The sequence below is a fragment of the Drosophila miranda genome, chromosome XR, assembly GCF_003369915.1.
Source record: "Drosophila miranda strain MSH22 chromosome XR, D.miranda_PacBio2.1, whole genome shotgun sequence".
Lineage (NCBI taxonomy): Eukaryota > Metazoa > Arthropoda > Insecta > Diptera > Drosophilidae > Drosophila > Drosophila miranda.
This window is the reverse complement of record NC_046674.1, coordinates 2,571,823-2,591,428: the sequence shown is the minus strand read 5'-3', so window position 1 is coordinate 2,591,428 and position 19,606 is coordinate 2,571,823. Positions and strand designations below refer to the sequence as shown.

At 51.0% G+C, this 19,606-nt stretch overlaps 1 protein-coding gene across 4 annotated transcripts in view; it reads left to right on the top strand.

Moving 5' to 3' along the window:
• The window catches only part of LOC108153706 (cohesin subunit SA-1), a 47,092-nt gene extending 39,344 nt beyond the window's left edge, over nt 1–7,748 (top strand). Inside the window, exons 1-8 of one of the 4 annotated variants that reach the window (XM_033387061.1) lie at nt 3,701–4,256; nt 4,360–4,456; nt 4,511–4,628; nt 4,692–4,865; nt 4,923–5,118; nt 5,178–6,655; nt 6,715–6,993; nt 7,055–7,748. In XM_033387061.1, coding sequence (XP_033242952.1) covers nt 4,362–4,456; nt 4,511–4,628; nt 4,692–4,865; nt 4,923–5,118; nt 5,178–6,655; nt 6,715–6,993; nt 7,055–7,558 — 2,844 coding nt within the window. In that variant the 5' untranslated portion in view covers nt 3,701–4,256; nt 4,360–4,361 and the 3' untranslated portion in view covers nt 7,559–7,748. Of the gene's footprint in view, nt 1–3,700; nt 4,457–4,510; nt 4,629–4,691; nt 4,866–4,922; nt 5,119–5,177; nt 6,656–6,714; nt 6,994–7,054 lie in introns of those variants that run through there. The other 3 variants (XM_017283831.2, XM_033387062.1, XM_017283832.2) reach the window with 3 other exon arrangements.
• The last annotated feature ends 11,858 nt before the right edge of the window (nt 7,749–19,606 follow it).

The following is a 19,606-nucleotide window of genomic DNA, read 5'->3' as shown; positions in this document are numbered from 1 at the left end:
GCTCTAATTTTTGTGGAAAATCCCCCCCCCAGTAAATCCATGATAATCCCAATTAACGTTTCAGACATTTCCAGCAGAAGAGACGCGTCGAAATGCCTTCCAGAGGCAGAGACAGAGACACAGAAAGGCAAAAAACTGGCCAAACAACTGCCACATTTTCATTCATGAATGAATGAATGAATTTTCGATTTCCACTAAAACTCCTACACCGCAAAAGATACATAGATACGGGATACATTGAGGCAGAGGCAGAGACAGTGGCACGGGGTACGGGGCACGGGGCACGGGGCACGGGGCTGCCACAACCTACTCGGTCATGCAAAACACGATTCACTATTAAGGCAAAAAGTTGTACAAGTGGGGGCTGGGGGCTGGGGGCTGGGAGGGGGGGAAAACGGGAGAAGACTGCCACCGCAGTCTGGGGGCAGGCACAGCCAGGCAGACAGGCAACGAACAAACAGCTTTTGAAGCATAGAAGAAATTGAATGGAGGAGTCGCCACAGACACAGAGACAGGCACAGACACAGACAGAGCCCCCGGGTTGGGGCAGTGGGGGGGTTACGCCGTCTGGAGTGGAGATCGCTTCGGCTTCGGCTTCGGCCTGGCTTGGGCTTTGGCTTTGGCTTTCATTCATAAATGGCCTAAGCGGTGAGACGAGGTTTTGGCAATCTATACGAGCTGTGCTGTGCTGGCTGTGGAGCCCTCTTGGCGGAGGGGAAAACACTCTCTGGAGGATGAATCATCTGCTGGCTGCCTGGCAATGCAATGGGGCACGTGATGCCCGTTGTGTCGAGGTGTGTCAATTAGCAGTTGGTTGTTGCCTGTTGCCTGCTGCCTGAAGAGGCAGAGGCAGGCACATCCATAGCCAGACGATGATGGTGAGGAGGAGGCACTCGTCGCAGCACAGCCACACGATGGGGACGAGGCGGAAGCACAGCCAGAGTGGAGGGGGGAGGAGGAGGATCATGAGAGGTAATCGCTGAATGCTTAGGCGTAAGTCCACGGCATGACTCATCTTGCCACACAGTTGCGCGACTGTTGTTGCGCCACAAAAAGCAACTTCTCCTTCAGTACCGAGAACCGAAGGGACTCCATATTTGAGCAGCGCAAAAGAACTACCAGAGGAGCCCAAAAAGCGGTGCACTAGACACCACTGGGTTTTCCTGGATCCACCCTGAAGAAATCGTGTGCCAAAGAAGTGTACTATGGCCGTTACTCTTGCGGAAACCCAATAAAAAAGAGCTAGTTCTTTATGGAGGAACCTCTATGATCCGCTCTATGAATGCTCTTTGCCTCTGGCTCTGGCTCTGCCTCTGCCTCTGCCTTTTGCCAATTTATGAATGAAGTCGAAGCCGAGGCCGAAGCCAACTGGTTTTCCCTGCTGCTTCCTGCGCCAATAGACTCTTGGAGGCGATGTCTGCGACTGGCACCCACATGGTGTGTGTGCCTCATGTGTGCGGGTGGTGTCCACATCCCATATCCATATCCATATCCATATCCACATCCACTTCCACATATCCACATCCGCTGGCTTCTCTATTAAATGCGGAAGAGGGCGTTGCGGCGATTCATTCTGATTCATTTGTATGCGGCATGCCCCAACCTCAAGCTCATCATCGTCACCATCACCGTCCCCGTCACGTGCTGGGCGGGATTCTTGGATTCGAATTTGGTTTTTTGGGACGACTTTGGGGTTTGGCGTTGTGGCGTTGCGGCGGTACCCTTTGTGGCGCCCACAAGCCACAAGCCGCGTGCCGCTTTGATTAATTATGCGATGGTAGCCCTACTCCCACTCCCACTCCCCCTCCCACTGTGCTGTGTGCCCCCCTCCATTGCCTAGTGGCAAGCGGTGTGGAAACTTATTGGCTTAAATACCATTTGTACGTCTTTTTGTGTGTGATAGAACAATTGCCTCGCATTGGGGGGACACCGGGGGGATACGCCATATGATTTTTCACTGGTTTTCACTGGCCAGCGATGTCATTATCTTCGAATCGGAGCTGCCTGGGACACCATTTATCAAGGGAAACACACAACAGAAGCTCCACTTGGGATACTGTTTGAATCGATATGGAGATCGGAGCTGTAAGTAGTCAAAGCCGAAGAATGTTTCCTCCTCCGCATACCAGAGAAAAGTCGGCGGCCTCAGCGCTGAACCGCAAACAATTTCCACCCATCTTGCAGCCTCTTGCAGCCTTTGGCAGCCCACAAATCCGCAGAACTTTATCCTTGTTGGGTATTTGATTTCTTGGCCTGGAAATTTCTCGTTAAACTTTTGAACAAAGTCGCGGACGGGGGCGTCAATTAGGCTGCCTGCCACCCGTGCAACCAGGCCATTGTTGAGGCAGATTCCGAGGCAGAGAGAGAGACGGGAGGGCAGGGCAGGTGTGTGTCCAGAGGCCGGGGCCACGAGCGCCACATGATGATGCAGCTGCCGCCTGCCTCCTGCGCCGGACAGCGGCTAATTCTACCGCCTGCAAAATGGCAACACAATGGCAGAAGCCGCCAGGGTGAAGGTCAGATTTCGAGGCAATCAAACAATGGGAAATGCAAAAGACACAGAGGGAGCGGAATAACGTTTTGAATATGAAATGAAATGGAGGCAGAGGCAGAGGCCAGCCTTGACCGTAGGTGGACTCCAATTACCCTACACCCGGCGGCAGCTGGGAATGGAATCGCCTTTCGATGCCCGATGCCCGATGCCCGATGCCCGACTCCCGACTCCTGATCGATCGACAGATTGATCTTTCAATCAAATGGCAGCTGTGCTGCAGCTCTGATTCTTTTTGGAGTGCGCCAATTTCCAGACATTCGATTGGGTTTCCAGGGAATCCGAGTGCCAGTGCCAGAGCCTGTGCCAGTGCCAGGGAATGCTTTTTATCAAACCCAAAACGAATGAAACAAAACGAAACGAAACGATCAAGAAATCCACAAGAGAAGCCTCGTCATCAGCGCAGATTGAAATAATTCCCCCCCGAGCTGGCGAGCTGCCGAGCTGCCGAGCTGCCGATCTGGCGAGCTGCCAACTTGCCAAGTCATCACGAATATATTGGTCGGTAGCGGCCCCGATCCTCTGATCTTTTGGCCCAAAACGCAGGCGCGCAGCCGCAGCCGCAGACGCAGATCGCAAGAGTCGCAGATCGCGTGCGATAAGCAACGTCAATATTTGTGTTCCGCCGTTGGATAAATGGATGGATGGATAGGATAGGAAGGTATATGCTCTGAGGTCTGAGGTCTGAGGTCTGAGGTCTCGGATCTGATGGAAGCGGCGATTATGAGGTCCTTGTTAGTCGGCTTCACCGCCTTTGAGGTCCAAGAGGGACAAGTGGCTGCTCTGCCCAATTTGCGCTCTGTTTGTGTATCATTTTGTTGTGGGCCTGGCTAATTGTTTTGCTACCTGCTGACCTCTCCTCTCCTCTCCTCTGCTCCGATCTGTTGATCCATATCCAAGCACTAACCACTCCACCGCCCTCCTCCGATCATGAAATCGGCTACGACGACCTGTGGGAATCACTGTCGGAATGACTGTTTGCCTTTGCCTTTGCCTTAGCTGTTGGGTTTTCTCTGCGGTGGGAAATCCACAACCAGACTAGAAATGTAACAAGTTTGCGGTTTTTCTCTCTTTTTTTGAGAGAGAGAGAGAGCGAGGGCCTCCCGGGATCTCTCAGTTTCGAGTGTTTTTTGGAGTTTACTGGACAACTTTGACACCAAATATGATGGTTTCTATTTTTGGGAACAGCTTGGGAACAGGGCCATGAATTCTTACATTTCAACAGCTCAAAATCAAACCAATAATGTCAATTATCATCGCCTTACAAATATTTCAAAGAGCTCTTAGATTCGAGTAAATGTCACTTTTTTGCCACGAAACAAATGTTCAGATGGGTTTCTTAGAGGGCTGTGAATCAGATATACAATTATTTGGCTTCCATTTGACTTTTAATCCATTGGGTATTGGTTATCTATCATTTAAATGCCACTGTACTTCGGAGGACAGTATTGTTTCTTAAATTTGTTCATGACTTGCCTGTAGGAACACCTTTTGGGAAGCTTTTTAGCCTGCGATGCAAGGGAATGAAAGAATCAAGGGAATGAAAAGCCATTAAAATACTGTGAAATACTCGAAATACTTAAATTTACTTTAAGAAGCCTCCCTGTGGCACTGCACTGGCTCCCACTTTCCGTTCCACCAGTTCCGTGGCTCTGTGCTTCTGTGGCAACGCATTTTCTTGAATATCTGGCAACGCTGCGTTCCGGTTTGTTGCAGCTTTTGACGGCCACTCGGCGAGTTCTTTGCTTTTTTAGTGCGAGTTTTATTTATGCGTTGATTTTAAACACTTTTAATTGTATTTATCACAGAAATGAATGCAGAAGGCAATGCGGAAGATCCGGATGCTATTGAATATCTGGATTCCAATGAAGACGCCACGGACGACGACATAGACGAGGAGATCATGTATGTTTTTCGAATTGTTTTCAAATTCCATCTTATTTGACGTGTGTGTTGCAGCATCTTAGATGAGCCACAAGAGGAGGATCACGGGGACAAGCAGGACGAGGGAGGAGCTCCTTGGAAAAGTGGCAAAGGGTTGTTGCGTCTTCTGATGCAAAAACGAAACAATCAAGAGGTAAAAACACTCTGACTTCTCTAATTTCTCCATTGAAAAATGTGCGTGTTTTCCATTGTCCAGACGACTGCGGCCGAATGGCTGGAACTGTACGACAAGTGCCCCTCGTTCGCGCTGGTGCGCCTGATGCAACTCGTGGTGGACGCCAGTGGCAACATGTACCAGATACCCCCCGAAACCAAGGCCCCCTTCCAGTACTGGGACATACTGCTGAAGGCCAGGCAGGGGTTTACACGCGTAAGTATCGGAATACCCAATGTCAAGGACACCCCCTAAGAACGCTTCTCTTTTCAGACCAGCCGAGGTTACTCCTCGTATTGGAAGGACGGCAGCAGCACCCCCGCCAGGCTGTCCTCCTTCTTGCTGTGTCTGGTGAAGGCTCTCGATGCCAAAGGCCATGCTGGTCATGTTCTGAAAGAGTTCTCATCGTTTGTTCTAGTGTTTTCCGAGTCGGAGGTGCGTTCCTTTCGCCACGCGGGCACACTGGTTGGTGGGTGACTGAAAATACCATAAGATAAAGAATGGAATAGATGGATGCTCCACTTGTAGGTCTCAAAGTGATGACTGGCATGCTGGCTGCGGACGCGGTGAGGGCCACGGATCTGGCGACTATCTGGAATAAAATGTTGAGCCAACTGTTCGTGGAGCGTCGCCTGGACATCGCGGACTCCATACGTTGCCTGTGCTGCACGGAGCTCGCCCTGTGGATGGCTAGGTATCCGGCGGTGGCCTTCCAGCTGGCATCCCCGCACATGCACTTGCTGTTCGAGGCCCTGGCCGACACGTCGCCGAAGGTGCGCGAGTGCTGTGTGCTGGGCATAGCGCAGGTGTACGGCACCGAGGACTCCCGTGTGAGGCTCTCCTGCCTGTCGCTGGTGGCGAAGTACAAGCTGTGTGTGCTGCTCGTCGCGGCCGCGGACAAGGAGTGGATGGTGTGCGAGCTGGCCCTACGCCTGTTCGTGCCCCTGCTACACGACTCGCTCGATCTGTGGAGCGAGGAGGAGATGGCCACGATCGAGGGCTTGATGTTGAATCAGAATCGATGCGTGGCCCAGGCAGCCGCCGCGATCTTCACGCAGCGGCACCTCAGCAAGGAGGAGGACGATATCTCTCGGATACGTCGCGTGGTGGCGTTCGCCGAGAGGTTTCCGGAGTACGAGCATTGCGCCTACCTGGTGGATGCCCTGATCGAAAGAAGCAACGTGGTCCTGGCCTGGGCCCCCATGGCGGAGATGCTGCTGACGGGGGAGGAGCAGCAGAACGAAGACAGCATAATCATTGAGCTACTGACGTGTGCCGTGTGGCAATCGACAACCGGCGAGATACCCCCCGGGCGCTATACCAAAGATCTGGTTAGGCAAGAGCCCATCGCAGGGGCGAAGCAGACGGCCACACAAGTCCTGGCGCCCGTGATGAACAGGCTCCTGCGAAAGTACGAAGGAAACGCGGCAAGTCTCTCGAATCTGCTGAAACTGCCGCAGTACTTCGATCACGAGGCAGAGGAGCACGCCGAGCACTTGCCGCTGCTGATCAGACGGCTGCAGAGGATACTTTTCCCCCAGCAGAACGGGGCGGTGATGCGCGTGGCCGCCGAGACTCTAAAGAAGGTCTGCGTGCCCTCGATCTGGCCGGATATACGGGCGATCCTGGCCACGGCCGTGAAGAGCTATCAGGTGGAGCTCCGCAGCTGGTATGCGGCTGCGAGTCGCAGGACCACCATTCGTTTAGTGGAAACCCTGCAACTGGTGGCCGCGTTATGGCGGCGCTTTGACCTCACGAAGTGCGAACTGCTGGTCCCCGTTCTGCAAAACCTGGAACAGAGTCTCCTGACAGCGGACAACGACAACGCACTGCCGCGCGACACCATCCCCTTATACTTGGAGATGTGCTACTATGGCCTCATTTGGCGGCTAGCTGATAAGCAGAAAGATGATGCCGCCAACGAGGATCTCAATTCGAGTCTCACGTCGGTCATTTGTGCGGCATTCAAAATTATCAAGTTGATGCCACAGAGATCCTTCCCATACGTGAGTAAATGTTGCCGAATATGGAGAATATCCCTGCTAATGACTCGTTCTCGGTGCAGGCCCTGACCACCATCTGTGATCTGTTGGTGCTGTTCGGCAATAACAAGCGCTCCAGGAGCGCACTCTATGTCTATCAGCCAACGATCCGGGAGTTTGAACTGCTCGAAGATCACTTGACGATGCATCTGTTCGGTGCAGCGCCCGGGCAACTGCGCCCGAGGGAGGTCTTCAAGGAGCTGCAGAAGAAGCGGCTGGCCTTGGCGGGATACTGCAAAATACTGTCCTTCAATGTAGGGCCCATCATGAGGTTCCGTTGCATGCTGCAGCACTACGACAAGGTGGCTATCGATCACTCCTACTCCGACTATTCCACTATCGATCTCCTCTTCCGCTTTTCAGTACTACGACGCCTTCGGGGACTTGATGCGCGCCACCATGGAGAAGTCCCTGTACGTAAATGCCACCAACTATGGCATGGCACTGATGCACACGGTCTTGCTGGTCTTCGAAGGGGTGTTGAGGGCGAGTGGGGGGAGCGGAGTGCGTGCCGCCAGAGCCCCCGAGTTCGCGGATCTGCTCAAACTGTCCAAACGCCTGGCGAACACCCTCAACACTGATCGACTGAGGAGTCGCCAAGGAGTGCTCGCCCTGCACCGTGCTGGCATCTTTTATGCCGCGCATAACATGGTCGACAGACTGACGGGCCCGCCGACCGAGAATTTGCTCTTCTTGAGAGTCCTGGAGGTGTTTGTGCCACATCTACTCTCGCAGGATAAACTGGCGATATTGCAGCATCTGGAGAAGAACCTTCCCGCAGAGCTGTCATCGAGCTCTCACAAGGGCTGGGGGCCCCTGAAAAAATATCGCACGGCCCTGCAACTGCGCCTCAAATTAACCCATTAACCCATATCACCCATATGTAACTCATGCAGATTGACAAGACTTGGCGGGGCGCTAATCGTCTTTCGTTTCTCCCCTTTCGCTGGAGAGGATTCCGAGTCCGTGGAGGAGGACTGACTAAGGTAGGAGCCATCACGTTTTATTTGAAAATAAAATTCCCCGAGGAATTTGGCCATTGGAATGAATGGCACTGCAATTTCATCTACGTTTTCCGCCGCAAACAGCGAAAGCTCTTCGCCCTCCCACCCATCCAGGCGCGGGGGTATCTGCTGGATACATTTGCAGTTACTTTTAAGCAGCAGCTGCTCCTCCCTCCACTCCTCCTGCTGCTGCTGCTGCTGTTGCGGAATATATATCGCATTTCCATCGAAGGCTGCTCAACAAATTTTCAATTTCAATGCACGCCTCACGCTGACAAACTGACTCGCCGAACCTTCTGTGGGTTCCCTGTTCTGTTCTCCTGTCAAAGGCCGCACGAGCGAACACAACCTTTGACACTACTCCACCAAGGGGCAGGGCAGGGCGGGGGGACACTTCTGCCCCCACTCCAGCTCCTTCTGGTGGTGCCGCTCAAGGTGTGCGCAGTGTTAACATTTTTCGGGAAATGAAATGAAATTCAAGTGGATATTGGGTCACTTCTGGTTTTGGTTTTCAAGTGGCTGGTGGCTGGTGGCTGGTGGCTGTCCAAATGGACTCTGGCGGCTCTCGTGTCCATTTCCTTGGCACATGCCACATATCGTATTACACGAAACGAAACCCAACAAAACTTTGAATATCTACAGCTGTGCGAAGGATCGATGCTTAGCCAGGAACAAGGCCAGCATACACAGATACATTCCTCTTGCCACATCAAGCAACACGGGGGCAACATCTGCTGCTGCACACAGAATCTTAATTGGAGGAATCTACAGATCTACAGATCTACAGAGGAGGCTTTCCTGGCACAAGAGGCACACTTCTGCTTTTGGACAGGTAGACCATTAATATTCGCATAACGGGCACAACCGCTAGGAGGGCAGGGCCCCATCCCCCATTCGCATCTCCATGGCAATTGCATTTCACGCTCCCTCTACAACGGGAAACCTCATCACAGATGTCCTCCTGGTGCCCTGGCCCGGGCCCTGGCAGTGCCCGAAAGAAAGAGAGATACAAATCAGCCTAAAACGGGGATCGCAACTGATCCTGCCCCTCGCCTTTGCGGCGGTTGCGGTTTAACGAGATGCGTCACCGCCTCCACGACCCTGCTGCCCCTGCTGCCCCTGCTGCCCCTGCTGCCCCTGCCACTGCTGGCACAGAGAAGTTGTGACCCCCGAAACGTGATGTTCGGACGCTGATAAAACGTCCTTCTGGTCTGGGCTGGTCTGGTCTGGTCTGGTCTGGTCTGGACTGGCTGTCGCTCCTCGCTTCGCCGATTAGTTTGCTCGCTTAACGAAAGTGTAACACAATTTTGTCGAGAGAGAAACGCGCATCTGTCGCTGGTGCTCGTTCTCGTTCTCGTTCTTGCTCTCCTTCGATCTTAACTCTTCGGTAGAACAGTTGTCCTCCCCCCGAAAAAAATACAACTTGTGCAAAAAAAAACACACAGAAGGATACTAAAAGAAGGGGTCACGACACGTGGCACTTGATTCGTATCAAATTTCTGTACTATTTTTGGGAGTTTTACAAGGGTTTCGCCTCCGTTGCTCCTCTGCCTCCTCTCTGACTCCTTAGCCAACTGTCAACCCATTTGGCCGATATTTATGGCCCTTTGCCGTTGGGCATCAGGCATCAGGCAACGCATCGCATCGCATTGGGGGGCCCTGCGACTGCAACTGTTATTAACATGAATTTATTGCTTGTTTCGGCTTTTTTTCGGGTAAAGAATTTACATTTTAATAGTGCGGACTGAAGGCGAAAGTGTGACCACACACACAGAAACAGACACAGGGGAATTTTGGCAAGGATAGCGTTGCCAACATTGGGCTTGAGCTTTCAGTGTTGCCAACAAATTAGTTTCTGCCATGTGATGGCCAAGAAAATGCATTGCGGTTGTGGAAAATATGCTGGGAAAGTGGTCTTCCCGTTTGAACATGCGCCAAAGAGCATTGCCAACGTGATGAGAAGGATGCAGGACTAGAATTACGCATAAATGGCATTGCCAACACAGAGCAAGCAAGGCCTAAGCTTTCAGTGCTTAAAAATTTGTACGAAAAGCATTGCCAACGCAAAGAGAAGGTTCCAGACAGGAAACTTGCATAAACAGCATTGCCAACGCACAGAAAATAAAGCTTAAGACTTCAGGGTTTTGGCAGTAAACAGCATTGCCAGCGCAAATAAAAGAAGGAAGTCAAGCCTCTTAGCTTTCAAAATATGATAATCCAAATATACATAATCCATGCTAAGAGATCATCCAAAGAGCTTCTTTGGACTTCTTCATTCGATTTAATTTGAAACTCTTTCATACGTACATTTCTCTCCATTAAACCCTCCATTTGGCCTAGTGACTTCCGAGCATTAATCAACCATTTCTCACTCTTTCTTTGAATATTTGAGAAATGTCTTTCTAATGGGCTGGAGGCACAGAACAACATCAGCAACATCAATATTCAGGGGCCACTCCCGAGGCCTAAAGTGTGTGCTAGACCCCGTCCGATGTCAAGTTGCGTGTAAAAACATGAATTCTTCGATTCATCATCGTGACAGGAGGTCCTTCGCTGCTTCGTTCCTTCGTTTCTTCACTCCTTCGACCAGTCCCATTGATGAATGCCACAAGAAATTTGTCAATTGTCAATCAGGCATCCGAGGATCAAGAGGATTGTGATCCCTTCTGCACGACTGACAGCAAACACGCGGTATTTTGTTTTTTCTTCCGTTTGCTCTCTCTGTTTGCTGGCTGTTGTTTCTGTTGCTGTTTCCTAATGTCTTGGCAAATAGGTAGCGCCGATGGTAGTCCTGCCATGAGGGAGAGAGGACGGGGACGGGGACGAGGGTACTCCCCTGTAAATCAATGTTGCCTGTTTACAAATGTGTCGCCATCGCGTAATTCAATCCGTTGTAGCCGCGGCAGGATGCCGCTCGACAGCCGTCGCCGTCTTGGCAAACCAATAAATACCATTTCGATTTGTTGCCTTAAGGACTCTCTGGCCCCTGCCACTGGTCCTGCCACTGCTTCTGCTTCTGCTGCGGCTCCTGCCACGGCTCCTTGTGTGTCAACAGAGTCATGTGTCGGCATGTCGCCCTGTCTTTAACATATGTCCTTTGACACAGGGATCGACAATGGTTCGAAGGTGCAGCTGAACCCTGCCAGGACACGCATAAATTAACGCACACACACGGGCCCGCAGACACAGGACACAGGACACAGGACACGGGAATCGCCGCTGCAAGTAGAACGAATCCGTTGCGCTGATTGCCGCTCTAATCCCCGGGATCCTGGCCCCACATTAGCACGCGGCAAGCGTCGTGCGGCATGCGGCATGCGGCATGCGCACGCGCGTTGCCACTTGAACGAAAGGCTGAAAGGGATAAGGATTCAAGCTGCACAAATGCAGGCTCCTCCTGGCCCTCAAGTGCCGCAGGATCGCCTCTCCGCCCCTCCATTGGTGCTTCGGGGTTAAAATTAGTCGTGGCCTGTCAGCAAATCTGATTTACGCGCCATCTGCCATCTGCCATCCGCCATCCGCGGAGCTACAGATTTCGGGGGATCCTTGTTCCCCTCTCTCCCAGATTATAATTTTAGTGGCAATCTAATTAAGCAATTACAAGCGTGTTGCCCTTTCGGAGTGTGTGTGTGTGTGTGTGTGTTACATCGAGTCTGAGGAGAGGAGATCTCCTGGCAGATGCTGGGCAAGGGACTTGCTTTCTCTCTACTTCGAAGATCACTGGGAAACTCTTTGCCCTTTGAAGTCTCTTTCTCTTCAGGAGCTTTAACGGGTCTCCTTTCCGGCTATTCAGAGATAGAAAGAGGTGCATGAGATGGCAGGTTGGCTTTTATCGGGAAATTCAGGGCGAAGGAGGCCAATGAGGAGGTAGCTTTTGGCCCAAAATGCGAGGATATAGCTTATTGATTTGTTGGGAATACCCACTCCCCCACCCCACCAAAAGAGCCCGCCAGGGAGTTGAAAGACCCCAAGGACGCTGCAGGGCGCAGGACACGCGACAGCTGCTGCCAAAAAAAAACATTCCACTGAATGTCTGACCATTTGCACTTTTATGGCCCCTCGTCGCAGCGCAATCGAAACGCCTCTTCCGAAGAGACAAAATCCAATAAAAATAAATTTAACACAACATTTGTTTTTGCGTGGCGGTGGGGGAGAGAGGGGGGAAAAGGACACAAAGCCTAAACCAAACCTCATCCTGAGGCTGTTTCTGGTTCTGGTTCCGGCTCTGGCTCTGTCACAACAAATACCAAAGGGGAAGGGAAGGGCCCCCAAAGGGGCAGACAAAATATTTTCAATAATAAATCTATTTGATGGGCCCTGGTCTCGCTCGTTTTTATGATCTCCGAGATGCGAAGTCGATGCCGATGCGATGACAGCAGGCGCAGTCATTAAAAATCTCACAAAAATTATATGTCGCTACGGATGATTAATTGCTGGAGAGGATGGAGAAGATGGAGAGGAGTACGCACTGCTCGAGGAATACATACGGATTACAGATTGCGGAAATATATGTATAATATATAATGCCCAACGAACGCTGTTCATCGGTGACCGGCTCTTGGATGTGTAATTAATTTTCATTCACTTTCCCATTGAGTGTTTGAGCGGGTAAAACACGACGTGCATCTGTTGCAGGCAGCCACTTGACCCAAAGAGGCAGCACCATCGCCATCACCATCAGCCCTCCCTCGATGGTCTATGCTCGATGGCCTTTTGACCATCTGTGGTGGTCATTGGGGTCCAGTGCAGTCCAGTGCAGTCCAGTCCAGTCCAGTCCATCGGGGTTGTCACCTAATTTGTCCAATTTGTGGTCCGTGTCAGGTGCTGTAAATATTGCATTTAATTGAACTGTCGGAAAATGTGTCAAATGTCCCGTCCAGAAGGCCGAAAGGGCCAAAAGGCCAGCAGGTCAACGGAGAAGACCTTCATAATTTCTGGAAGTCAATGAAGCGGAGAGGAGGTTTGATGGCTGATTTTTCCAGTTCTCAGACAGAAGCCATTACTTATGCTCCTACCTGAAGCTTAGGCTGAAAATATGGCCTTAAAGCAACTCCAAGACTCCCAAAGAGAAGCCTCACATTCCTCTCCAAGACTCTGCGTTCTGCCGTTCTGCGTTAATCCCTAAAGACATTATCGATTGGAATATCCTCACGGAGTAGAGTGGAGTGGAGTGGAGTAATCCTGTACACAACACTAATTAAGAGCTTGTAGAACCACAAGATGGATGACCAGAAGGCGCTTGGGGGAGGGGTGGGGCAGCAGCCACAACACCTTTACACATAATTAGAGGCCTCTGTGGACTGCACCGACAATGGGGATGGCACATATCCCTCCTCTTTGGACGGTAAACACTTGGATGGCCATCTCCATCTCCATCACCCATCTTGCCATCACCCATCTCCAGCTTCAGGTGCATTCTCTTCCATTCATTAATCCACATAGAAATGTGTGCGGATGCGAGTTGCATCCATGGCGACCACGAAACCCAAACGCAAACACACGGCGGCACAGCCACAAAAGCCGCCAAGAGGCCTATTAGCCACAATAAAGAGGCAGCAGCCAGTCAGTGGGCCCCCTCGCGCCCCTAGAAATTCTATTATGCAGATGAATGGGAGGCGGGGGAGGGGATGGGGCTGCAGGTGGCTGGGTGACGGGGGACGGGGGACGGGGGACGGGGGACGGGTGTGTGTTTGGCCCCGCCAGATGCCATTACAATGTAAATTCAACAAAAAAGTTCACTCGGCAAACTTGATGCGGGCCTAAGGAGTGGCAAGGAGAGGAGAGGAGACAGACAGCATAGACATCTTCATCTGCCCCAGAGGCCAGAGGCCCTTGCCACAGCACAGCGGAACAATTGATCAAATATCATAATTTATCAAATGACAATGCAACAGGCGGTGCGGTGCGGCGCGGAGCGGCGCGGCACGGCAGTGGCGGCAACGTCTGAATGTTCTTGATCTCCGGACACCGTCGCTGGCCTTGTTTGCTTGCCCCAATCCCCACACCATGCCACACCAAGCCACACCAAGCCACACCATGCCACACCGCAAAGTGTCGCTCTCTGAGGCCTCTTCTGGTATTCCATTCCATTCGAAAGCTACAACTTAATTTATTTGAACAATTTAAGTCGTGTGTTCGTTTGGGGCTCTCTTATTTATTTCGATGGCCATCACAGCATCTATTTAGCATAATTGCAGTGCATCTCCCGAGCTGCAGCCTCTCTGCTCATCAGAATTCCTCCGGCATTCTTGTGTGGGGTCTCTGGGTCTGTGGTAATCCTAGATAACGTCCAACCTCCCCAACCAGTGGGTCAAATATCAAAAGTAAAACCCAACCATTTATTGTTCTATTATGGAAAATGTATGTTGGAATGAAAGAAGAGCTTAAGTGGAACGTTTCCTATCTTAAGCACGGACATTTGTATGAGAATTGTCTCCAGTTTGCTCACAAATTGATTAGCTTATGATTAACAGATTGATTTCAACCTAGTTTGTGGTTCTAAGAGCGAGGCCAATGGAAGTTTTTGGTGAAATTTTCTCTGGAAAAGTTGTTCAACTCTTGAAGTTCTCCAAGAGTTTCTTAAATATAAATTAAATTAAATAGAAAGTACAGGGTTTTCTTGAAAATTCAAAGAAATTCTTGAAATATCCACCCCACACGTTTTCGTCGAGGCACAAGAGCCTTTAAAACCATACAAAGTGGTCTAGAATTGATCTGAATTCTAGAAAAAACATTGGAAATCATATAATGGATGGTTTTGTTTCCAATATTCCACGAAAGTTGTGGAAATGTCGAATAGATTGGAATATCTTAAAAAGACGTTTTTATCGAGGCACAATTCACTCGAAATCTGACGAAAATCGGATGGGTTTTACCCAAGTTTCGATCATATAAAATGCTTCAATAGATGTCGATTTTGGCAGAAATATACAAGTTAAAAAATAAACGAGAAATACGAAAAGCCATAGAGCTGCCATAAAGGAAACCCCGCCATTTGTGTGGCAGCAATGTGTGCGACATTGCCAAGAGTCGCGTACAGATAATGCTGATCCGTGGCATCCACTCACAACGTAGTGCTGCCACCAGGCCAGGCCCATCATCTAGGGCCGCCCATACAAGGCCGACTGATAGCTGTCGGAGATCAGCATTATATGTGCGAGGCTCTTGGACATGTCGTCCTAATTTTTACCGCACAGATGGTAGGGTCTCCAGTTCTTTTACTGTTCTCGCATGTACGAGAATGTACTAGCCCTGATCCGAACCTGGGGCAGAAGCTGCAACAGTGTGTGCCACATCGATCAGCGGACTGGGAAGCAGCACGGCGTCGCCTGGAGGACGAGCAACCCACCGGCAGTCCAACCGCCAGTGGCCGCCTTGTGAAGGATGAGGACAACAGCCCCCATCACTGCCCCGTGGACTGCAAGCACGACAGCTGCAGTAAGTCCTCCGATGTGGGAAACACCAGCGAAACTGGAGGATTACCTCTAGGAAGACCCCCAGGATCTGGCCAGGATCAGCCCCTTCGAGAGCCAGGATCAGTCAACCAGCGAAGCAGCGATTGAGATCGAGCTGCAATCTGTTTCTTCCTTGGGTCGAAGATTTGGGAAATACAAGGAATTCAAGTACTCCTTTTTGCTGTTTTTTCTGTTTTTTTTTGGGGATTGCGACGCCCACACGGGAGCCAACGGCGGCGCCTTATCGCGCCAGCACAGATCGCAAAGCGCCTTGACAATGGGGCACTTAAAATGCCATTCCCTCGGTTGTAATCGCCACTAAATTGCTGGCACCTCAACGAGACTCCTGCGGACGGGCTCATGGATGGAGATGGGCTTCTGTTCGCGCGTAGAGGTTCCACATAAATCGCATGGCATATCTATGGACTTGCATCTCGCTCTCTGCTCTGGGGGCACACACACACACACACAGACACCACACAGAGTGCGGCAGAGTAGGCACGGGCTGGTGGCACTGGGCCCCTGCTCTGGGCTCGGCTCTTATCAATCCTGGCTCATCTCGAACTGGGAACAGAGTCGCGAAAACAGAACATCTTCTGCGAAAAATAGTAATTCCTGTGCAACTTGTCACAACTTTTGTAAGATTCAACGAGGAGGCAACGTGCAAGATGTCTGTCTGTCCCCAGACGAGAGACGCCTCGTGGTGGATCCACCAGCAGGGGACGGGCGGGAGACGGCTCTGCGGCAGATCCGGTAGGGGACAGACGAGACGCCTCTGCGCCAGGGATTGTCAGAGTATGGAAGTCCTAGTCCTAGTCCTATTTTTGGGCTCTCCAATGATTCTCCAGCTCCAGCTGCAGCTCCAGCTCCAGCTCCAGTGTCTTGGCTCTTGTCTCCCGTCTCTCTGTGGCATGTCGCATTTGCATATAGATTTATTTTTATGGTCTGCCGCCTGCCAATGAAATTTGTGTGACGATCACCGGAACAGAAACAGCAACAGCCCCAGCCCCAACGAAGCGTCGTTTCTTTCTTCATTGATTTCCAAAGAGCAGGCTCTTTCCACTCGTTCCGCCTCCGGGTTTCCACTTAAATATTTGGTAATATTTCGCCGTCTTGCCAAATTTCTTAATTATGATATGCTCGCCATTAAGCTGGTTCTGTTTCGGATATTACCCTAGATCCAAGTACCCGCCGTAGGGGGGAGAGTGCTCGGTCTGGGGCTGTGGCTGGGGCGGGGATAAACAAAAGCACAGAGCACTCCCACAGATCGATAGAGCACTCATTCGGATCGGAAAAAAACCGCCTTGGATCGATGGAAGAGTCTAGCAGATCGTTCCGGAGATAGATCCCTCAGATTGCCCGAGAATCCATTGAACTTTTTCCCAAATAGCCATCAAATTTGCATCTAATACTCAGACTCTGGAAGTTCTTCTTTTCAAAATGCATTCCGAGACCGCGGCTGCTGCTCCACTCGAAAGTTCACTTTGATACTCTCGAGGGGTCCCTGTCCCTGTCCCTGTCCCAGTCCCTCCCTGTGGATCGCCTATATATATCTCTCTCTCTCTCCCTGTGGCTCTTAATAGTCTTTTTATAGTCTGCACTTTTTCAACTTCAATTAATGAAGTGTCGAGTTGTTAACACCACAAAAACACACACACACACACTCACACACAAAGTGGGAGCTGGGTGCTGGGAGCTGGGCGCTGGGAGTCGCCCCAATGCATTGGTTGGCCCATCGTTTGGGGCGTCTATTTCCAAACATTTTGCCCTGGGAGCCAGCTAGCTGCCTGTGGAACAAACAAACAAATTAAAACGAGCATCGACAGCCGTCTGCCTCTCAGGTGAGAAAACGGGGGCCCCACAGCAGCAGCAGCAGCACAGAGCAATGCATTTTCACGGCAGCGGGAAAAGCAAACAGAGGCACGAGAAGCTGTGTGGCAGAAGCAGAAGCAGAAGCAGAAGCTGCTGTGTGGCTCTTTAATCCCTCAGAAAACTTTTGGCCAGCACTTAGCGGTTTACGAGGCGGCAGGGGCAGGGCAGCAGTGGCACGGCGGGGGCACGGCAGGGCCTTTAAAGTGTATTTAGATATCACAAGTAGGGAGCCGAACCGTAGGGCTTTTCTTGTCTTTGATTCCCTTTAATTTTGTGTTTCTTTTGGCGACACTTTGTCGTGATTAAGTTGTTAAAAATGGGATATTCAATCAAGCTCAAACGATACGAGGATTTACAGTGGTAGAAAATGTTGAGAAACGAGTTCAAAATTTGGGAAAATTTGGGAAAATCGCAAAAACTCAAAGAACATCCGTGCAATATTCCCAGTAATTTCCAGCATATTTCTTTGTATTTTCCCCCATTCGAAATCCTTGCCAATTCCCAACTGGAATTCCCCCATCTTTGGGATGCCAGCATTTCATGCCTCCCTCCCCCTTCCCCCCTGGAAGTTTACTCTTCTGCTGCACGGTGTCCCGCCGCCGCCGCCCGAAATCAGTGTGGGAAAAAAAACAGTTGGAGCGTCAAATGAAGCGCCGCCCGTGAGCGCCGAAACCAATTCCCATTTCAGGTGCAACCTCCCAAAAAAAAAAGAACACAACAAAACCAAAAAAAAAAGCAACGAAGATCTTGCCGCCAACGCATTCGAGGAGAGAACAGTGAGAAAAATGTTAATGATAAACCTGTTTGTCAATTAAACAAAAATATATTGTAATAGTTGATAACAGACTAAGCAAACAGACGGACGGACGGACGGACGGAGGGACGGACGGACGGATGGAGAGACAGAGCGACAGAGCTCCAGATGCCGCGATGAGAACTTCCCAGAAACCAAGAAACAAGAAAAGGATGGATCGCGGAGGAGGGAAGTGGCGTGGAGTGGAGTGGATGGAGGGGGTGGAGGGGTTACAACCTGTCAACCCACAAAAGAGGCCCAAAGGCTGGACCCTGACATCGTCGCCTGGGTTTCATTATCGCCTCGCCCTGGCCCGGGCCCTCCCTGCCCCGCCCTGTCCTCAACTCTGAGGCATGTCGCTGTCTCTGCCCCAAAGTCTCTCACTCGCATCTGGTGCTCTGGCTTATTGTTTAGTGAAGCATTTAACTTATAAATATTGTTGTGTGTGGCACTGGCACTGGCACTGGCACTGGGAGAGCACTGGAAGTGTTTTTTGTATATGTGATACCGTTTTGAAAGGCAGCGTTTCGAATGGGCCAACGGCAAGGGCAAGGGCACGGGCACGGGCATGGGCCAGAGGCACGGGCATCGCAGGCTGGGCAGGCACTTCAGTTCAGCGTCAGTCTCTTCTCGGGGGGGCATCTCGCTCTGAAATATTTCCCATGACAATTCTGTTTGCTTTTCGTGTGCATTGTCTGGCTATGGCTCTGGCTCTGGCTCTGGCTCTGCCTCTGTCGTTCGTTCTCTTGGCACCTCCTCATCTCACCTCACCTTGCCTCACCTCACCTTGCCTCACCTCACCTTGCCACATCTGGGGGCTCGATGGCTGTTCTGGTGTTGTCGTCGCCCACTCGTCGTCGACGCAGTGGATCCCAGGGAAACAAGTGAGTTCAGTTCGTCGCTCTATTTGCTTTATCTATGCCTGTGCCTATGCCTATGCCTATGCCTATGCCTATGCCCATGCCCTGAAACCCATTGGCATTTCTCGCTTTTCTTTGTGGCGCTGCTTTTTCCCAGGCCCTCGGACACAAGCCTGTTAAAGTCGAATCGTCCAACTTTAAGAGTATTCTCTCCTGCTCCAACTCCAACTCCAACTCCAGTCCAAATGGCGGCATTTAGGACTGTTTTCAACAGCCCGACTGGCACGAGTTGGCATCCCAGGCATCCTGCCCCCCCCCCACACCCGATACTCTTTCCCGTCCTTCGATTCGAACCAGTTGCGAAAATAACCAAACATTTTGAAAGGGAATTATGCGATATTCATGGGGTCTCGGAAATGCGACCCATGCGATGCTCTCTCCTCTCTTTGGGGAAGAGATCCGTCAGGGATCTCTTTAGTGCGGGATCCTGCTAGGATTCTGGGACCTAAATTCACAGAAGGATCTCTTTTAGTACCTTTCGGATCCTTGGGATCGTGGATTAACAAAGGAATTTCTTGAAATCACTTGAGATATCTCTTTTGAAGCTCTCCTGACCAAGATCTCCATATCTTATTCACCCGCAAAAAGACATCAACCTATGACCGATTCCCCAAGAATCACGCGACATGCAGCAGCTCCCCTCGCATCGGTTGGTTGTAGCCTTCTCTAGGTCTAAACTTCTGCTTTAACGATCCTCTGGCACACCGTATTCAAAACATCCCAAGCTCCCCAAGAAGAGTAGAACTTATTATGCCTCCACCTCCCTCCCTCCCCCACCCCATCCCCCTTGGCAGAGCTGTCGGCGAGGTCAATGAAGTGCCGCCGAAATTCCGCGGAATTAAACCGCCAAAAAAGAAAAGAAAAAGAAAAGA